A 21,923-nucleotide genomic window follows, 5' to 3' on the forward strand; every position below is an offset into this window, starting at 1 on the left:
GGTTGGTCCCACCACAGACCTGCCAGGCCAACTGAGCCAAGCAGATTGCTGCCCTTGACCAGGTCACCTCGAGCATCCTCCTCCACATGCCATGGATGGTCCAGATAGGAGGGAAATCTGTACTTTCATACCAGAACACTTTGAACTGGTTTCAGCCTGCCTATTGGCAGTGGGCTGCCAATAAGATGGAGGTAAATGGAGTGTCTTTGTGCTGCAGTAAGCAAGCTATGTGGATAATCCCAGTGTTGGGCAGTAAGGATGTGGGAGCAACACAAGCTAACACTGTAAGAGACTTCTAACAAAGTAAAGAGGTAATATTTAGACCTTCACACAACTGGTGTTCGGGAATTAGACTTTTCCTAGGCATTTTTTCTTCTTGGCCATGGACCCTTCTATTTCACAGCCGAATGGTCTGCCTGTCTACTTGGCCCCAAAATCATGGACTAAAATCACTTACGGCTCTCTCACAAGTTTAAGATTACATTTTGGCTTGCTCTTTTGAGCTTGGATGTGAATGGCAGTTGGTTTGGCAAGAAAGATGGAGGAGAGTCAGTGTTTCCTGCTCCAGGGGGCTCAAATAATGTCTCCAGCCTGTACTTTTAAATGTGTGCTAGTCAGAATCCAATCTCTCTCTCCCTCCCCCTCTGCAGCAGAGCCATCATCTCCAAGGAGAAATATCACCCAGATGAAGGAAATGAAGGAAATTTGGGTGCACAGAAATGCCAAAATATGACAGATTCACCATGTCTTTATTTTTTTCCATTTAAGATTCAGAGACCAAAGGTGCAATTCTCCTACAAAACGGATATTTTTCAAGAGAAAAAACACTCACACCCATAATATCCCATGTCGGTTCAGCAGAAAAACTCAGCTACATACATCTGCATTCAGGCATAAAACTATCTAACTAATCCTTCTCAGCAAAATTACTGCCCATTCAATATATCCATTGCCAGCAGTGGATTTGGATTTCACACTTGGAGAGTCCCAATGAGTTAAAATTAGCATTTTAAATGCTAAATGCAGAGTCTCTATGCATTAAAAAAGACAAGAAAAAATGCACAATTTCCCTGGGTTAAGATCCTTGGCACCATTTATTAAGGATCCTCAATCGCAATCTGTTAGTTGGAAATAAACCTTACAAAAATAAAAGGAAGGCAGTGAGCCTGGAGCAGTTTTTCTCCTTGATGTTGCAAAAAAATAAAAAAATAAAGCCATAGCCAGAGTGAATTGCTTTTTCTTCAGCATAAAGAAGGGTAATGCCAGAGGCAAAGGACCGATGGCTTCACTTTTCTTCTGCAGTCTTTCATACGAAACAGCAGCCCCGTGCAATGGTCAGGAGCACTTGATTGCCTCAGCAAACCCACCTTAATAGTGTTGTATGGTGGTATGTAATGCAAGACTGTCCTGTTCAACAGGTGACATCGCACATAAGCCTCTTATTATTATTGCAGGCCTTGAAGTGACTTGTACAAAAGTTATAGGCTTACAGAAGGCAGTCCACTCATTTGTCACTGAATCACCATAATTAAAAATTAGAACTCTTCCCCACCCCCTCAAATCCAAGGTGGACTGAAATCCCTCTGAATTCCAGGGACCTGGGTCTTCAGCCTTTCTTCACAGAACCGAAATGGTGTCATGTCATCATCAAAGCTTCAGGGACGGAAGCAAAGTTTCTAAAATGTCCTCAGCTTCTTGATCCTAAAATAATAGTAATAGTAATAGTAATAGTAATAGTAATAGTAATAGTAATAGTAATAGTAATAGTAATAGTAATAATAATTTTGTTGATCAATGACCAGGAAAAAAAAATGCAACACCAAAGTAAAATTGAACAGATGAGATAAAATACTAGCATAACAAAGATAAAATAACACATAAAAATGTGAAATACTTTGCTATAATGGTGCATTAATTCCTTGTGCAAGTGTAAATCTAAAATATTGCAGACTATGAAGTAAAATAATCTAAAAACAAGATAGCTAGTATGTGTTAAATTTAAAGTGATAATAAAACAGAAGTGATTATTTCTGTAACTAGTTATGCCTTATTTTCATTGCAGCAACACAGAATTTGGCTACTGCACAGGCGATAAACAGTTTCAAATCTTCTAGAAAATGGACACATAGAAATTGTCTGGTCTTCCTGGAAGTTTACATATTAGGGGCAGAATATGAGTAGACCTGATATCCCTGTAGAGTTTACAATGCAGTAATAGATGCATAATGGTTTCGATCTCTTTGTTGCCACATGGGCAAAAAAAGGAAAAGAATTAAGCTTATCTAATTATGCCTTAAGAACCACCCAGAGCTGCTGAAGCCAGCGCCAATTTCTTCAACAAAACAAGAGATTATGTTCAGTGTTAATAGCACAGGAAGGATAACTGGTTCATTCTTCTTCCAAATGCAGTACAAAAACAAAGTAGGGGAAAGGGAGAAGACCCTACCATTCTCCTTTCCAACTTCCTCCTAAAAAAGTGTAATGAAGTGTTCATTACCTACAATTCTAATGGCTCATAATTAATGGTTTTCATCTTCCAACACCTCTGGAGGTGTTTCAGTGAACCCAACATTCCTATGGCTTAAAGTTTCTACTTTGCATTTTCTCCCTCTCCTTTGTTGGCTGTTAAACACAGATATTCAGAGGAACCACAGCTTTGTTGGTCTTACAGCTGCTCTGGCACCTCTAAGCATCTTCTTGTTCTTGAACTTTGAGTTCAGCTTCCTCAAAACCTGGGTGGCCACTGGAAATGAAACTGCATTAAGTGGCACATCTCTAAGCAAAAAATTGTTCACGTGGAGTCATCTTCTACCTGGTTTAGACTCCATAACTATATCACTGCAAATTTGCTGATGAAAACAAGAAATTGGTGTAAAATATTTACCTATACAGGTAGTCCTCATTTAGCAGCTGCCTCGTTTAATGACTGCTCGCAGTTATGATGGTTATGACAAAGTAACTTTGCGACTAGTCCTTGCATTTACAACCTTCACAGGTCTGTAAAGCAAAGGAAAGCTGAAATAAAATTGTAAACACAACTCCTGTTTCACTTAACAACCAAGTTGCCAGTCCCAATCATGCTCGCTAAATGAGGACTATCTGAAGTAACTGGTTTCTTTTGTGCAGTTTCTTCTATGCAATTCCATTTTAAGCCACTTTCTAATTTAATACTCATTTTAAAATGTATTTAAATGCTCTGGAAAAATTCTTGTTTGAAAGGTGACAATCTTGCAGGATGTTGCAGTTAAAATTATACACATGGTTTATAAGCAGGTAGGGAAAACACCGCAGTCACTGAAGCACTAGCAAAGTTCATTTTATATTCCAATACCAATGTTACTATTCCAAGTAGTAACAGATTTTATCTTCATAGGCTCAAAAATGCATAGAGATGGTGATAGTAGTCATGAAATAAAGAGACACCTGCTTCCTGGGAGAAAGTTGATGGCAGATTATGACAAAATATACAGAGAAATCATACTACAAATGTATGACAATAAAGGTATGAATTGTCAAGGCCATGGTTTTCCCAGCTAAAACATATAGCCATGAAAGCTGGACCATCAGAGAGTCTGAACTAAGAAGAATTGGTGCCCTTGAATTGGTGCTGGAGAAAACTGCTGAGAACACTTTGGCCTGCAAGCAGAACAAATCACTCAAAATGTAAAACTCAATGAAGTAAAACCTACTCATTGGAAACATTAATAGTGAAGGTAAAGCTTAAGTATTTTAGATATTTTACATGCATAATCTGAAGGCAAGAATTATTTGAGAAGACCCTGAGACCTGGAAAAATTTAAGGCAACTGAAAAAGCTGACAAAAAACAAGAACAACTGACTGCAGAAGGACAGAGTTTTCTATAGTTTTCATATGCACAGTTAAAATACAGGTTTAATATGGATAAAAAGGCAACTGGAATTGAAAAACATAAAACAGAATTTGAAATTGAATTATGTACAAATGGTGAACATGTAATAGCAAAAATATATAAACTTTTGTTAAGATTTGAAACAGAAGAACAGGTTAAAGGTTGCATGACAAAATGGCCTATTAATTTTGGATATAACATAGAGATGGACACTTGGGAGAGAATATGGGTAACTGGTATTACATTTACATTGTGTCAAAATCTAAGATAAAACTTTAATAAAATGATGAACTGTTGGTACATGACACCAGAGAAATTATCAAAAATGTAGAAAGGTATTTCGAACCAGTGTTGGAAATGTGAAAAACATGAGGGGACATTTTATCATGTGTGGTGGACTTGTGAGAAAGCTAAGAAATTTTGGATACAAATTCATACAGCTATGCAAAGAATTTTAAAGCTTAATGTTGCGAAGAAACCAGAACTCTTTTTATTGGGACTTATGGACAATGAATTAGAAAAAACTCACAGTAGATTGATTTTGCATATGGTAACTGCAGCAAAATTATTATATGCACAACACTGGAAGAAAAACAAAATCCCCACAGTGGAGGAATGGATTGTGAAAATGTCAGCATTTGCAGAAATGGCAAAACTGACCCGTCTGGTCAGAGAAAAAAACAACAAAAACCTTCTGAAAGACTGGAAACCTTATATGGACTTTTTGCTGAAAGAAGAAAGAAATTAGATCATGATTTATGAGTTTGAAGATTACGAAAGATGTAGATTAAGTGAGGGGCTAAAGGGACTTATATAATATCTAAGAAGGAGGAAGGACTATAAAATTATAACTATCTGTTGAAAAGAAGGTCGGAAGTTATTATATTGCTTAACTTCAGTTTCTTTCCTTTTGTTTCCTTTTGATTTGTCTTTTGCTCTATGAAAATGTTTTAATAAATATAAATTAAAAAAAGAAAAGAGAGCTGATAAAAGACAAGGGAGTTAGATACTATCACTGGTGACATAAGCATGAACTTACAAGAACTCAAAAAAAGCAATTACTGGAAAATAAACTTGGCAAAATACAAGTCAGAAGTGACTGAATTGAATGAACAACAAATTCAATGAATTCAATGAACAACAAAAATACTATTTTAAAATAAATACAAGCATTTAAGTACAAGCATAAGACAGTCTTTGTTTGCTACAAATGCTAGAAATATCAACATTGGGATTTAGCAGTACTGGGATTAATCTGGGAACTATCAGAGAACTTTGCACCGCACCTGGTAGAATTAAGTAGCTGAACAATAGGTTCCCATTAAGCATGAAAAAGGTTCAAGTCAAGTTTAACTCCTAGTGACTTCACCGACACATCCATGTAGTTTTCTTGGCAACAATATGGACATGGGTTGCCACTGCTACCTTCTGGGGTATGTTTTAAATTAGGCTGGGATCCCTGGAGATCTTGTATCTAAGCCTTACACAAGAATGATCCTGCTTAGCTTTAGTCTAAGGAGAAGGCCCAAGTGTTGTCACCTCCCAAGGATAGGCTGAACACTAAAGGTTATTTCTATCGTAGGCAGGTTTTGAAACTTCACATCTTCAAGGAAAAGCTAGACAGGCAGTTGCAATTAGACAATAAAACTAGCCAGGCAAAAATGTATCAGTAATGGGAAGGGATGTATGGCATCCATTCCCAATTTCTGCCGTCATTGCACAAACATATACTGCACAACTGCATAGTTAAAAACTCTAGATAAGTCAAATCATAATGAGAGATGATTTCTCTGATTCATTTCCCCCTTATTTTTAAAGTCACTTGCAGCACTTTCAGCATAGTGAATCTGTGGGCTTGATAGGGTTAAGCAAGGCAGCAGATAAATGGCCATTTTCCCCTGAAGAGGGATTTCCAAATCAGACCACAATAATTTCCAAATCAGACAACAGCAATCAGAGTGACTAGCTGCACTGCAAATTGCCCAGTTCATAATAAACATTAGCCCCGTGACAGTAGTCATCTGCTTAAATATAATTTCATAATATCAGATTTTACAGATTTTCAACACTGCAGTCAGGGACATCACAAGTTCCTTTGTTTTCTTATACCATATTTTGCAAAACTGTGACACATGACTTGCCTTCCTTTCATTTCTAGATCTTCCTCTATAGTAATAAAGACTCAGTTCTCCAGGAAGTTCTTCTCTGCATCTTGGCTGAAATTAATGAGAGCTGCAGAAGACAGACAGCGTACCACGTGTATCCCATTCCTTCCATCCCTGTTCCCACATCCCACTGACACGGAACGAAAATATATTCAAGATTGGGCAATATTATTATTATTATTATTATTATTATTATTATTATTATTATTATTATATTTTTATCCCACCTATCATCTATCCATCCACCCACTCATCCATCAGTGAACATACCTATTATTCCTGCCTCCTCTTTTCCCCACAACAACAACCCTGTGAGGTGGGTTGGGCTGAGGGAGAGAGACTGGCCCAAAGTCACCCCGCCGGCTCTCGTGCCTGAGGCGGGCCTAGAACTTACAGCCTCCTGGTATATTTATGCTTCCACATGTTACGGGGACAGTGTGAAAAGTGGCTGCAGAAGAAAACCTTTTCGCACAGCTCCTCCATCGGAAGATGAACACACAACCTTCAGACCCACCTCTTTGGTGACTGGCAGAATGGACAAGGCTGTCTCACAGCACCTCAGAGCATTGCTCCTCTGGCCCAAATCTTTGTAGCACTTATGGAGAATGAAGGACAAGCACAAAAAACAGAAAAATTACAACAGGTAGTTAGTAACCAGAAATGTGTTTCTTATTCAAAAAAGAAAAAGAAGAAAAGAAAAAGTAAAGTGGAGAAAACAGTGATGCCTCCTACCTTTGCCAAATAGACATAGTTGTATTTAGAATATCGGGGATGTATTTCTTCAGCCTGAGTATAATGACAAAAGATAGAAAGATGAGAATGCCACGGCAAGACTAGGCACACTTCCATATAACTATTGCTTTCATGCCCCAAACCTACGAAGTATTTTGTACTGCCCAAATGTCCTCACAATGCCAGTCAGCACTTCCAGAACCTGAACAATTCTCCCTCGAGCTGCTAATAGTTGAACATAAACATTGACAGCCAGCTAGAACAGCACTATGTTCTCATGCCTGTTGTTACTTTGCTACATTTGTTTTTACAGGGAACAATTTTAAAAGGTACTGCTAGAGGGAGCTACAAAGCCAACCTTCTGTCCAAGTGGGGTGCTTTGGAATTATGTTGCCTCCCAAATGCAGGGAAGGAAGAGGGCCAAGGATCTTAAAGGCAGGAATTCCCACCAGTGAGAAACAACCTGCCCCCAAGCTTCAGTGGAGTTCCTATGCTGAGATCTGGAAATCACCAGAAGTTGGGTGATTCGTGATGCCCCACAGAAGTCAATCAGCTCAGCCACTCAGCAGGGCAAGGGATCATAGACACATGGCACCAATCCAGGAGTGGTGCCAAAGCCTCGTGTGCAAATGCTCTAGCACGTCAATGACATGATTTTTACAAAACAAATGAATCTCCACAAAACCTAGCCAGAAACAGTAAGGTTGCAGGCATCCATAGGGTGGCAAGATTGAAGCCAGCAACAGCCAGAGATTGTAACTAGGGTAAGTAACAACTAGACATTTCAGTAAGGTAGGCAACCTTGTGCCCCCCACGTTTGAGACTTCATCTGCTGTTAGCCGCAGCCAATCTACCATTAGGTTACTGAACAATTACAGCCAACTAGGTGAGCAGAAACAGATTTGACACCTGCTCAGTTCCCCCCAACTGTTGAAACAGTACACAAAGGGCCAGGTTGTGGAAGGATGGGAAGTGGAAGGATCTCCCGAGAACAGCTAAAATCACTTTGCATGGCCTACTCTACTCCCATGGTCTTCATACCCCTCCTTACCAAAGTCATTTAGCAGGGGCTGCTGAACTACTTCTGTATCATTTTCAGGAGACTGGAGGGAATGCCGTGGGGAGACAAGAATGTGGAAGCTGTTCTGAAATCTAGACCTGACCCATTATTTCTGCTTCTTAAGTGCACTACAGGATGAACCAAAAAAAAAGAAAGAAGTAACAAAGAGAAAAGAGGGAGTAAACAGAGGAGAAGAAGAGAAGGGGGAGAAAGCTCTAACTTCTTTAGGGCATCTATGCTATGCAGCAATTATTAAATTGCTCAAACATCCTGTATCATCTTTAACTAGTCAAAGATGACAATAGGTGCCATTCTCACAGGAGATGCTCATAAACACCTCTATAGATGAAATCAAAAGGCTGAATATTTAATTGCAAAAAAGAGGGACACAGCAGACTCCTGAAATTTAGTTTAAGTGAACAGGAGTGGTCACTCTTCTAAAGATATTGTCTGAAAAATATTTTGAAGAGTGTTGAATTTATAGCTGCTGAGAACCATTTGTTGAACAAATTTCTTGAATGCCAGCCAGTTGGCAGCCAGAGAGAAGAGAGAATATTGTATCTACCTTCAGAAAATTCTGCAAAGCCTCATGTATTGTTGAAGTTGGCGGAGTCCCAAAAAGAGCAGCGGCTACTTTTTTTTCAATCCAAGACAACTGAGCAACCTTTGGAAACCCCAATAAGAAGGGAAAGGTGAAAAAAATAGTCATTTAGAGAGCGCTTTTTAGGTACGAAAAGAAAATGCAGTTTTACAAGCCAAGTGTCATTATAAAATATCTCCATGACATGTTTCTTATTGATTTTGGAGAGGCTAACTTTTTTTCTTTATTTTTAAAATTGTTTTAAGCCTATTTGGGGACAGATCCTGTACTATTCACTCTTTTCTACTTACAAGTGGTAGAAAACCATTCTGCCCATTTTTGATTATTGTACTGCTGTATTTTGTTGTGTGGTCAAAGAGGGCCACATGGGCTGAATTAGAGATTTCATGGTTGCGTGTAGCCTAGGGGAGTTTATATATTCCAGTCTTGGACTACAGACTCAACAAAGTCTAGACTTATTTATGTAAGTTTGCCTTTGGGGTTTTGGATTAAGATAAGGAAGGATGCAAAAGCATCACTGAACGAGGCTGATACTATTCTCATCTGCTAAGGAGAATGGACTGCGCTTTATGTAGTAATTGGAATGATTTGCAAAAGGACGAAAACCATGGAAAATGGTAAGCACGCAGAGCCCTTTCTCACACCACCTTTTTAAGGAAAGTGTGTGTGGTCAGTCAAGCTTACTACTGAAAGAGTTAAACTTTTAACAGACTCTTACTCTTTGTAGTATGTTATGTACTTACCCATGGCACAAATATGCCTTGTTAGTTTTCTGAAAACATGCAATAAGCTTAAAGTGTATTCTAATGTTAAAATATTGGTTTCTCTGTTCTCCCAACAAGCATTGCTGTATGAATGATCTGTGATGCCTCGTTGATTATGTTGGTGATGATGTGGTCAGAGGCTAGCATCTGCCAAATACTTAATTGCTTCTTTAGGCTGTGGTGGGTATGCTCCTCCCCTCCAGTTGCTGAGCACTACCTCCTATGTCCATTTTGACTTAGGCTGCTAAAGAAACCAAACACCTCTCTCCCACCAAGGCATCTGGCCTGCAGGGTGCTTATATACATACACAGGTTTAGCACTCTTCTGGAACAGTGCTAGGCCTGTTTTTAACCATGTTTAGCAGTCTTTTGAAAGAGAAGTCTGTAAAAACCAATGACTGACTTTAAAAAAAGACTGGTGTTCTGATTTAAGTTGGCAAAGGGAGTTCTGCCAGCTGTTTATTGCTGGTTCTGTTATAAATGAGTGCATTTCTGCTCCTTTGGATGACAAGGGATTTTACATGAATGCACTTTCTAATGGTATTATTGTGTGTTGCTTTGCCTACTCCAATGCCATTTTGTGTACTTCATGGGCTACTCTCAGGTACTGCCAGTGGCAGGCACTCACTGCTAGCACTGCCATTTTCTTGTAGCACTTCCTGATTTGGGATATAGGACAGAGGAAGTGAAATTGACAAGAATTCTGCCTATTTCATCTTTCAACCTCAGAAACAAGCCATTGGTACAGCCTAGATGCATAGACTGAAACAGCCACAGCCACTTCCTGCCAACACTGATATTTCCTTACAGCACTGATTGCTTCCTCTCCCTTCACCCTTTACCTCATAAGGTACATACAAAGGGCTGGAATGAGAAGGAGCTCTCCTGATTCTCCTTGTAATCCCTCTGCCATTTCTTTGACCTGTCAATTAGGGTATTTCTGAATGAATGACTACTACTCTTCTGGAAGAACACTACCTAAAGTAGCCTGGGCAACAGGCTATATACATACAGCAGAGGGGCACAAAATGAAGTAGATATGATTACTTCACACTTCAGCCCATCATGCTTGTGACCCATTAGCCAGACTTAACTTCTCTCCTCTCCTCTCTCCTCTCCTCTCCTCTCCTCTCCTCTCCTCTCCTCTCCTCTCCTCTCCCCTCCCCTCTCCTCTCCTCTCCTCCTCCTCTCCTCCTCTCCTCCTCTCCTCCTCTCCTTTTTGGACATGGGTACAGTGCTCTTCCAGAAGACTAGTAGCTTGAATATCTCTGTATTGTGGGAAACCTCCATGGAAGCAATCTGTCATTCAAGCAACCTGGAAGCTGGTAAAAGTCTCTGCTCCAGGCACCAGTCATATTATTCCAAGCAGACTCCACCACACATTAAAAACACATTGTTTTTCTCACCAGGAGATGACAGTAGGTTGAAGGGGAAATGCAGGTGGGAAATCAGCCAATTGCTACACTTGAAGTGCCCTACATTAAAACTATTAGGACAGCATTAGTCTCTAACCTTGTCCCTTAAGAAGAATGGGGCTTCAGGCATCAAGGCCATGCAATTTACATTGGTATAGTTTCTGCCAACTCAAGGACTGGACAGTAGCATGTCAATATAGCTGTGAGGGAGAACTCTTGGAAAATCAGAGACTTTTGTATATCATTAAGTACATTTCATCCAACTGGAGCAGATATGGATTGCTGGAAAACTAAAATAAAGGGAAATACTGTTTCTATAACATTTTAGACACCACTCAAATTTCTATACACACACAGGCATGCACACACACACACACACACTTGGAATTGATGGCTCATATACAAGTTTCATCTGTAATGTTGCAGCACATAAGCATCTAGATTTTCCATGTAGAATTTGTAATCAGCTTCTAAAATTTGTAGCTAAATTGCAAAGTAAAGGAACTGTCTAGGACAATATACATTTTCTTACAAAGTTTACTAAGAACTGATATAGAGAATTTCAGTTTCACCTTTTGGTTTGGATGAGAATTTGATCTGCATTGCTTAACAACCCTTCTTTCCCCAAAGGTCCTTTTTTACTTGACTCTAGCATGTTCTAAAAATAAAATTAAAGTAGTATTTTTAAAAGAAATGTTATTATGCCACTTAAGTAAATGACACTGATGTTATATTGTAGCCACTTTTAAAGTACATTTTCTAATCACATTTTAATCACTAAGGGTTTTTTTTAATATTGTCAGCTGGAGAATTAAATCAATGTTGGAAAAGGAATGCATTTTATACATTCTTTTTTTTATATAGTTCAGAACTGTTCCTATTATAATTTCTCTGTCATTTGTATCTTGTCATTCTTCTGAAGATATCAGGGCAACATTTAGAGAGCTACCCCACGGTATCCTAACATGACTTGTGTGGATGGCTTTCTTTGGCTAAAAAGGAACTTTTTCACCCCAAATAATCCAGGGACTTTTCAATTGCCTGTCAATTAAAACAATTATATAGAGGTGGGTAACTTGCAGCCCACTGGCTACACTGAGTCCTGAACTCCCATCTCCTAGTCCCCAGAGCTTCCCAGATTGCACTGGGAATACAGCAGCAAAATAGCCAATTTTTAGCTGCAATGGTTTTCCCTTTAAAATAAGAGTGGAAAATGACATTATGCCTCTGTAAGATGAAACAGATTCATTTCTTCTCCATTAAACACACAGAATTCAACGTTCAGCCCAGCCTACTTGATAACATCCCATCACAGACATTTGCCCTATGACATTCAAAGGACAAATCATAAAAGTTGGAAGGGGCCATGTAGGCCATCAAATTCAGCCTCCTCTTCTGTGAAGGAATCCAAATTGAAGTATTCTTGACAGATGCCTCTCTAGCTTTGATTTGAAATACAGGCAGTCCTCAACTTATGACCATTTGTTTAACAACCGTTAGAAGTTACAATGGTGCTAGAAAAAGTGATTTATGACCAGTTCTCGCACTTACAACCTTCGCAGCGTTCCTGCACTCATGTGATCAAAATTCGGGTGCTTGGCAACCGGCATGTATTTACGACTGTTGCAGCATCCCAAGGTCACACAGTTGCCATTTGTGACCTACCCAGGGGGCTTCCAACATGCAAATCAATGGGGGAAACTCTTCTCCTAAGAGGTGAACAATTTATTTGCTAAAGGAAATTCCCCAAATAGATTTTGAGGTTCATCTCAAAAAGACAAAGCAGCTCTTGAACTCACATTTTCTTTAAAAAAAGCACCTTTGATATATTTTTATCACTGCCACTCCCTCCTGGCTTTTTCTAGCAGTAGGCTTTGTTTAGCTTAACAACAATTCTATAAAGTAGGTTTTGCTGAGAGATAATGGACTTATCAAGACTAATGAATGACTTTACTGATGAGCAGGCCTTTTCTCACATCCAGACAAAAGAATCAGGTACCTCACCAGTTCAGGAATGAAAAACCCAGGGCAAGCCTTCATTTGTTTATTCAAAAGAAAGCACCCTTGGGTTTAACACCCTTACTCCCATGTACATCTATAAAAGATTGAATTCCACACTTGATCTACTGAGTCAGTTATTTGCCTATGCAATTAACCTGGCATATGGAATTCTGCGTCCCTGAATTTTAACAGATTTCAAATTGCCTCCGGCCCCTTGCTTCAGAAATAATCATCCTTCTTGAAATACTTTTGTCTAGATTATTTGATAAGAACAAGATTGACATCCTCAGTATTCTAGTTATTTTCTCATTTGACTCTGAAATTCTCTTACCTGGCCTAAAGGAATCTGATATTGTTTCAATCTCAGATCACTGCAGTATCTCTAGATGAATGTGAGTAACTTAAAACAAGCTATAAAGAATATTTTCTCTTTTATGAAAAAGAGTAGGTCTTGATTATTAGCATCTTTATTATATGAATGGAAATGTACAAATTACAGACTTGCATTCTATTCTAGGAGGCTAACGACTATTAAACAGACATAAGGCAAGTATCACGAACCAGAAATAAAAAAGAAGCATGATATAATATAACAGGCAGATACAGTAACTAAAGTAAAACATTGTCCCTCCACTATTATGGCATTAAAGGGTTTCTCCATCAGATCTTAGAGTAAGAAAAGGCTGTTGCAAAGTTATCCTGGACATAAATCCTTTAGGGCTTTAAAGTACATCTCTCATACCATTGTGACTTTTAATCCAGCCCCAAATTTTATAAAATTACTCAGCTGCCCTTATTTTCAAAAAGTCTTCATGAACTCCTGATGAGTAAATGGCTAAAGGATCACAGGATACTTACTTCATAACACCACCTTCCAGTAAGATAATATAAAAGGGGATCTTGTGGCTTAAGCGCAATGGCTTTGTCAAGATGTTCCTGTAAGAGAGAAGATCATAAGGAAGAACTGCCCTTCCTGTTTTCAGCTGTTTTGCCATAATAAATTCAGGCATCTTGTTTGCTCAGGTATTCTGTAAATATTAGAATTCATCAAGGTGATATGTGCAGTTAAAAAGTTCTGACTAGAACTCAAGAATATGCACAGTCAGAAATTACCAAAGTGAGAGGCATTCCAGCAAAAATGGAACCTGTTAACTTTAAAAATGAGCAAGAGCCATTCTTTGTCAGGAGTCCTACCTCAATCAACTAAACTCTGGAGTAAGACTGACACTGATTTTAAAAGAGAACACCATTTTAAACCTGCTGCGAGCAGAAACACCATCAGAAGTTGGAGTCCATGGAATCAAGAGCAAATGGAGTTATTTCTAGTGCAAATATGTCAAAACACTCATTCTGGGCCTCCGGGTCAGCACGGTCTCATGTTGCTCCTTCCCCCTTTAGGCTGGGAGCAGGACAAAAACCTTGTGGCTAATCCAAAAGGCGCACTTTTAAATCTTTTCAGTTTGAAAGCTGGTTCAAGTTGTTTGGAAGGAGATTATCCACACACACACACTCATCAACATAACTCCATCAGTAAAGTATGCCTCCCAGGCAGAGTTAGTTTTACTTTAAACATAATCTTCAGTACTGTCAGGATGAATTAAGTTAATAACAGTAGCAAGCAGCTTAAGAAAACTACCCAAAACATACCTTAAAAAGATAGCCATTCCTGATTTTGTTCTGTATAGTTTCAAACTGAGACACATAGCCACACATCATTGCAAACCTGAAAAGGAAGTGAGAAAAAAGGAGGGGAGGGGAAGGGGGGAGAAATCATTAGACTTTTGTGATCATTTGTATTACAATACAGGTAGTCTTTGTTTAGCGACTGCCTTGTTTAGCAACTGTTTGCAGTTACGGCAGTGATGAAAAAGTAACTTTACGACCAATCCTCACATTGACCACCTTCACAGGTCTGTAAAACAAAGGAAAGCTGAAGTAAGATCATAAGCACAGTTGTGCTTACACTTAGTGACCATTTTGCTTAATGACCAAGTTGCTGGTCCCAATTGTGGTTGCCGAATAAGGACTACCTATAATGCCAGCCTGATGCTTTGTAAACAAATGTCTATTACTTTCAGTACATAAGTAACACAAGGCAGGGAATCATCTTAGAAGAGGCATTCCTTCTTTTATCAGCCTCTTCTAAGAAGGCTCCTACTGATTTGTGCAAACATCAACAAAAAGACTATATATAAGTCATTTATTTGTTGTTCTGAAAAAAAAATCATCAGTATGTTTAATCCTAAACTGTTTTGCACTAAAGAAAGTTCCACTAGATCTCCTGGAATTAAGCCTTAGGCAATGTGGTGCTTAAGCTCCTTGCTTTAACTTTTTAAAACTGCAAAAGACAAGGCAACAAGGATTTATTTAACTAGACAACAGCCCTGTTTTTATTGCGCATCTTTAGCTGCCAACTCAGCATCACAATTCATCTGCTAGCTCAAAATCTGTTTTGCGTTAACAAATTCCCAAGTGCAGCTTTCAGTGATTCGAATCTTTATGTTTTCAATCCTGACTCAGATCATCCATAAAGATTAGGATGGTTTTAAATGAGTTTCCACTCCAGCTATTAAGCATTCACACTCTTTCGCCTTGCTCTCCATGCAGCAATTACACACTGCAACTGACTTACAGCAATGGAATGGAAGTGTATTTTTCCAAACTTGTGGATACAATTACCATCCATTAAGAACAAAACAGTCCTCCCTAAAACAATACCCATCAGCTGTACAGGGCCACATGCTGAAACTGTACTGCTATCCAGGCGAAGAATGCCAGGTTGGGGAAGGCTGGAATAGAGCAATGCATTATCTTATCGTATGTAGCCTTAGCCCACCGTATCTTCTTTACAAACAAATTCAGGATAATCTTCTATCCAAACAGATGTGATTGATCACATTATAACACAGTTCAAAAAGAAAGCAGGCTTGATATTCCTAGCGAAGACAATTAAAGAACTTCAAGTATTTAGAAGAAACAAGGTTACTAAAAACGTGATTTCTCATAGGTTGCAGAAAGGCAACACCACTTTCTCTCCAGTTCCGCTTAGCTCATTAGGTGCTAATCAGATGGACTCAGCATACCATAGCTAAACGGATTACGGTTAGAAAAGAAAACAATGAAATACAAATAAGCTAATCCTGAAGTTTTGCAGAATCTCCAAGTCTGTGCGTGACAAGGAAAGAAAAGTGCTGGGTTAAACCAGTTAAGGGCTATATTTCTGCATGTGAGGGGTTTTGGGGAAGAATAAGAAAGCTGCTTATTTTCTCTTAGTGGAAAAGTCACACAAACAATAATCCGCAGGGTATATTCATTGACATCTACGAGAGAAAAGCTGTAGTGTCAGATACGATTGTAATTTGTGTTCTTACGATACACTGTGACAACATACCTGTTTTGCAGTATGTTGTGTTACTATTAAGAAAACCATGATCAGAATCAATCTAAATGTGATTTGTGCAGAAAGTATTTCAACTACCTGAAATGAACAGCTTGACTCTCTTTCTTGTGAGTTCTGACAGTTATTTTGATACAGAAATATATTAGTGAATTGATTAGATCAGTGTTGTCCAAACTTAGCCACTTTAAGATGAGTGGACTTCAACTCCCAAAATTCCCCAGCCAGCCATGCTGGCTGGGGAATTCTGGGAGTTGAAGTCCACTCATCTTAAAGTGGCCAAGTTTGGACAACACTGGATTAGATGAATGCCATGCTATACCAGTGTTCCCTTACAATCTTTTGATACTATTTAAGTTGTACTAAGCTATTGCAGATCTCACTGTGATCTGCTATAAGGACAGAAAGAAATTATTGTCTTAGAAACTAATTTAAAGGCTGTCCATCCAGGTGACACATGTCCCAAAGAAGTCTGAAATAATACAGACCAGTAACTAGTAAGTTTAACAGGAGATTTTTAAACATGAAACAAGAATTCACAACCTCTACTCTAAAAAGCGGAATTTCTAAATTGCTTTTTACAAAACTTTCCACTAGATTAAAAAAACAACAACCTGGGATCTCTCTCTCACAGATTGTGTACATGAAACTAGCACGTATTAATTCTTTGGTTAAAAATATGGAAAATCAAGAACAGACCTTATAAAACAAAACAACAGAAAAACAATAGCACATTTTGCCTCATATTCAGCTTTTGAAAGGTGAGAGAAAAGCTCTTTTTTCAACGAAAGCAGGAAAAGTGAACATTATAGCTCGAGAGGGCGACACAACTGCAATTTTTGTTTCTTTGTGGATGCCACCCATGGCTATATCTATCTCTCAGTAATGGTAGGGATTTGACAATGGCAATCATATACATTCTTGTCCTTATTTGTATGTCTAGCTACACTAGAGAATGACGTTGCAACACAATTTTCATTTTGAAGAAAATTATTTAAAAAGGAGGCAGAAAGGTCTTTGGGCTGAATCCAGCTTTAGGTAAGATCCCTATTAATGACTGTACCCTATCTGTATTAGCTATGCAAAAAAATTATCTAAATAATCCAGAAATTAAATGATAATAGGTGTGGGGTCAGTGTTAAGATCTCCTCTTTTAATTTAAACATAATTAAAAACTTTAGTTTTTCCAGTATTAATGGGTATAATGGCTTATAGCTAAACATGTTTAATAAATAAACATGATAAAGATCTAGGCGTTGCCATAAGTTTTTTACTCCTTCTACTGTACAAATTAGAAATCAATTCTCACAGCTCCTCCGATTCCAAAGGCACAGTTGCTAGTGAAAATAAATACTTATCCAAAAGTTCACGTAAGGCAGATTTTCAACCACTTTGTAGATTAACAAATCCAACCATTGTCTAACTAGAAATCTGGACTCTTAGAGCAATATACCTGTACAATTTGAGCAAGACCTTATCAACATGAGCTTTAATTGAGAGCAAACCCAATTCAGCTCACAGAAGATGGGTAAGAATTCCTATGGGAAGCCCTGTAGATCCTTGGCAGAACTGTGGTTTCTAAAATTTTACATAGTGGAGATTCTTTATGTTTTTAACATCTGGAATTGCCCAATAAAAGTGTATTTCAATTCACTTAGAGAAAGGAAATAATTTGCTCTGGGAAGAAGCTAGGAGAGATGGAATAGTAGGGAAGAAAATCTGTTAATGGGAACAGGAAGAGAAATGTTATTTCCAAAGCTGGAACATTATTGGAAGAGGAAGTGATAAAAGTATCTATCACCAATTTTTCATTTGAATAGCTGGATGACTCTTTCTTTACTTCATTAGCATAAATTATAACTGGCTAAAAAAAGAGAGAGAGAAATACATTTAATAAAGGGCAGAAAAATGGTATGAGCAAAAAAGAAGAGGTTTTATCATTATTCATAGCTATGTTATAGATACTGTACTATCCAATAAAGGCCCAAGACCCACAGCCATAATCCAAAGGATACTCAAAAGGTAATCATTGCCTTGCAGGAAAGAAATCTAGCAGCTTGGTATTTCTCTAAGTAAAAACATGTGTATTTATATGCTGCCTTTCTGCCTTGGCACACAAAATGGTTTATCTTTTTAATGTAATAAAATGTTATGACACCAAACTATGGAACAATTTTAATATAAGCAAATTATAATTAAAATGAAGCAATCATTTAAAAACACAGTTTTCACTATCTTAGCATAAACTAACAAAGGCACCTCCACACAGGATTTAGGGCCATTCCTGGATCAGTGCCATATCCCTATGATCCTGCACCGTTGTTAGCTTTTGCATTTCCTTCTGGCTCATCTCTGGCATAGTTCAAAATCTGCAAAATTTCCACTTTGAAATCTTGAAGCTCCACAGGATTTGGGTGGGTCAGGTGCTCATTGGTGGGAGCTCCTGACAATCCCCACCTCCTGGCTCCTTGACTTTCTCTTCTTGACTCCTAAGCTACAGACCCCAGTACCCTTCTGTCAGATTTGCAAGCTGCTGACCTGCATTTCCCCTCACATTTCTGCCACAGTTTGACTCACCTTGAGTTCCTGCCATGGGTATGGTGAGGACAACTGTGGGCCATTAAGAGACTGGGTCTCTGTGAGGGCTGGTGCTGGCAAGGTAAGAAACAAAGGGCCTGAAAAAGGCAGGACTCCTGTATCACACAGTGCAAGTGCCACCCACAGTCTGAGAAAAAGGTGGGAGACAATCTATTATGACAAAATCGCACAGAAAAGAAACTTGGGATTTGAACTTTGAGACCTATATGCGTGAGTATGAATATTCTTAGATTCTGTAGAACTGATCTTCATCTTTATCGGGACTATTTTGTAGTTGCTCTAAATATTACATCACTATCTGAATCTGCTCTTGACTTTCTGTAAAAATGCCTGAGTGAGGGATGAGACTTCTAGAGAAATATTCATTGTGGTGGCCTGAGCATAAGCCTGACAGTCTGAGCATTTAGAGGGTTTGGGGATTGCTGACAACAAATGTATAGGTGATCCCAAAATGTGGATTCAGAGTTCCTGAGTGGTTTGGAACAGCTGAAGAGTCTTCAAGTGTTGCCTTCTCTAAAGGTTATCTTTTTTATCTGTTATTCCTTTCCCTGGCAGAGTTGATGAATTTATGTTATTTGAGGATGCATAAGTATCCTAGCTATAAGTAAAATTCACTTCTAATAATAATGTCAAGACCAGGATATTTCTAAACCTGTAGGGATCAGCAACCATTCTGTCAACACAAATGAATATTGTCAACTCCAAAAGCCACTGAAATAAAAGACAAGACAGCTCTCTGAGATATTCATAAGATGCAAAGGGATAAAGCAAGGAACAAGCTTTCAAAATTGGGCCTCATCATTCACCAGGTCAAGGATTACTGTCTGATGAAAAGAGGTTGTCCATTTGGCACTCCTCTTGGAATGTCTTACTACCAGAAATAAAATCTCCACCCTCCCTCTGAATATTTAGAAAGCTGTTGAAAACTTAGCTTTTTAAGATAGCATTTAGGGACTGAGGAGTTGAGTAGAAAATGTCCCTGGGATGAATGAAAGTGTTATCAGTGGTTGTGACTGTTATGATTTATGATATAACTGACTACTGTGGACCATGTATTACTATATATGATGCTATAATGTTACTCTTTTGCAGGACACCACTTGGAATGATTGAAGTGGTATAAAAGCGCTAATACATTAATAAATAAATAAGTATCTTTGGAAGTGCTTGCTACAATTTAGGCTTCCAGAGTGAAATCACACAGTGAGTCTTCATGCAGGAGGATCTTCAAGTTGGACCATCACTGCTGTACATGGTGAGAATGACCATGTGGTGGCTAAGTAGTGGGAAAAGATGTCCCTCCTTGCTCCCTTTTTATGCACATAAAAAACTTTGCACCATAAGACCCTGAACAGACGTTCTTATTTGCTGAAGTATTTTGAGGCAAAGCTGCATGGCTAATTTGACCAGAGAATAATGGCTAGTAAAGCGAATGGAGTTAACCTAAAGCATGAACCCGGGCAGAAGAAATGATCTGAAGACAGGAAACTGCAGCTGGCAATTATTTAAAAAATTATAAAGTTCAAAAAACATTTTATTGGAAGTGTTAAGAAAAAGTTGTATGCCAAATTGCTGTAGAACATTTTACAAATTGCTGTAGAACATTTCTTAGTGTTAAAAAAAAGTTGTATGCCAAGTTGCTGTATAGCTGGCTATGTTTTGTAAGGCTGAATTCTGGGCAATCAGAAAAACAAAGAAGTGGCTATGGCTGCAGACAATCCAAAGCACACTTATCCAGGAATAAATCCTATAAAATGCAAGAAGCCGTATTTCTATGTACAGGATTACATTGCACTTTACTGACAGAGAGGTGGGAAAATGCTGTAGTCCCTTCAGCCATGGACATTAATTGAAAAAAGGTGACTGGGACAAGAGGAAACAAATACATGACAATATATTATTGAAAGAGGCAAGTCAAACCTCCCTCAGTTTAGCACCCTCTGCATGTGCTGAGACCAAACTCACATTCCCAGGTAGCATCTGGAGGATTCTGGGTGAGAAAAGCCTGGGCTGGTTTGTACTAAATGTATTATTTAGGGAGCTACAGTAATTTTTCTGTATTATTGTAAATGTAGAACAAGAGGAGAGGAGGAGATCCAACACAATTGATGATAGGCAGTTCAGAATATGAGTGATTTGAGCTAAAGTCTCCAAACAGCAAAGCTGTTTCTCTCACTGAAATCCCAGAAGAGAAGTCACCTTTAAGAAAATCTACAGCCTTAGTGAACCATAAAATAATTCAGGAACTTAGAAAGATTCTGAATTAAGAATAATTGACCTTAAAGTTAGGTGAAAACTAGAAAAAAAAGAGAGAATCTAATGGCTCCCTCTAATGGCCATACATTTTTTTTTTTTTTAAAAGCAATAATTATAGAGACTTGTTCAGAAAATGGTAGCATCTGAGCTATCTTATATGAGCTTGGATGTTCAGCAGGGTCCAACCTGGTTAGTATTTGGATGGGAAACCACTAGGGAAAAGCAGGGCTGTTGGCTATACTGGAAATATCCTAGAAGGTGGCAATGATAAGCTACTTTCATACTACTGCCAAGAGAACAATAAATATTTGTCATGGAGTCACTGGGTATCAGACACAACTCAAAGGAAGCATTATCTTTTCCCTTGTTTGGGAAAGACTCTTGTCTAAAATCTAACAGCAGCTGGGAACCTGGTAGTGAAGAAAATGCAGAGCCAGACAGACCAATCATAAAAGAGATGCATACCTGCAACATCTAGGATAACTTTCTCAACCCAAGTATATGAAGATGTCAAGACTGAACCTGTGAATATGCTTTTATTAAAACAGTGTGCCTGTTTTAGGCATTTCAGGCCTAAAAGTGGTACAGATGGGATCAAAGAGGTGGTAAAATCTCTACTATTCAAACTTACCATTGATGACTCTCAGCATTTGATGGGTCCAGGTTAACTGCATTCTCACCAACAAGTTTTCCTGCAAAAGGTGCATTATACAGATTTTAACAATATGCATAAACCAATACCAGACCATGCTCCGTTCATTCAACAATAAAGTAATAAAGACAATTATATGATTGTGATTTTAAGTCAATTACCCTATCCTAGTTATTTTTGTCCAAGATAAAGAATTACTACACCAAATGGTAACTATCTGCTGTCCTTTGACAATGGAGCTGATTACTACTCTCTTTCTACTCTTCTAGGGTGTCAAAACTCCTTCTGTAAGGCTCAGAAATCCTCCAGAGCAGAATCTGGAAACACACAATGGTTACTGGTGGAAAAGAAAGTCACTGCAGCCCAAGTAGGTATCTACACATGTAACACTGCTGTAAGAGGTAGTGTGTGGA

At 38.5% G+C, this 21,923-nt stretch overlaps 1 protein-coding gene across 2 annotated transcripts in view; it reads right to left on the reverse strand.

Moving 5' to 3' along the window:
* Nucleotides 1-730: 730 nt before the first annotated feature.
* The window catches only part of RMDN2 (regulator of microtubule dynamics 2), a 33,349-nt gene continuing 12,156 nt past the window's right edge, over nucleotides 731-21,923 (reverse strand). Inside the window, exons 5-11 of one of the 2 annotated variants that reach the window (XM_088144705.1) lie at nucleotides 21,490-21,550; nucleotides 14,255-14,330; nucleotides 13,466-13,543; nucleotides 8,392-8,490; nucleotides 6,767-6,820; nucleotides 6,549-6,629; nucleotides 731-1,701 (exon numbers count right to left, since the gene is read on the reverse strand). In XM_088144705.1, coding sequence (XP_088000831.1) covers nucleotides 1,648-1,701; nucleotides 6,549-6,629; nucleotides 6,767-6,820; nucleotides 8,392-8,490; nucleotides 13,466-13,543; nucleotides 14,255-14,330; nucleotides 21,490-21,550 — 503 coding nt within the window. In that variant the 3' untranslated portion in view covers nucleotides 731-1,647. Of the gene's footprint in view, nucleotides 1,702-6,548; nucleotides 6,630-6,766; nucleotides 6,821-8,391; nucleotides 8,491-11,178; nucleotides 11,265-13,465; nucleotides 13,544-14,254; nucleotides 14,331-21,489; nucleotides 21,551-21,923 lie in introns of those variants that run through there. The other variant, XR_003086180.2, reaches the window with a different exon arrangement.

Source organism: Python bivittatus, unplaced genomic scaffold (genome assembly GCF_059951505.1).
Source record: "Python bivittatus isolate LINGU-HERP-01145 unplaced genomic scaffold, Pbiv_v1 ctg000020_np1212, whole genome shotgun sequence".
Taxonomy (NCBI): domain Eukaryota; kingdom Metazoa; phylum Chordata; class Lepidosauria; order Squamata; family Pythonidae; genus Python; species Python bivittatus.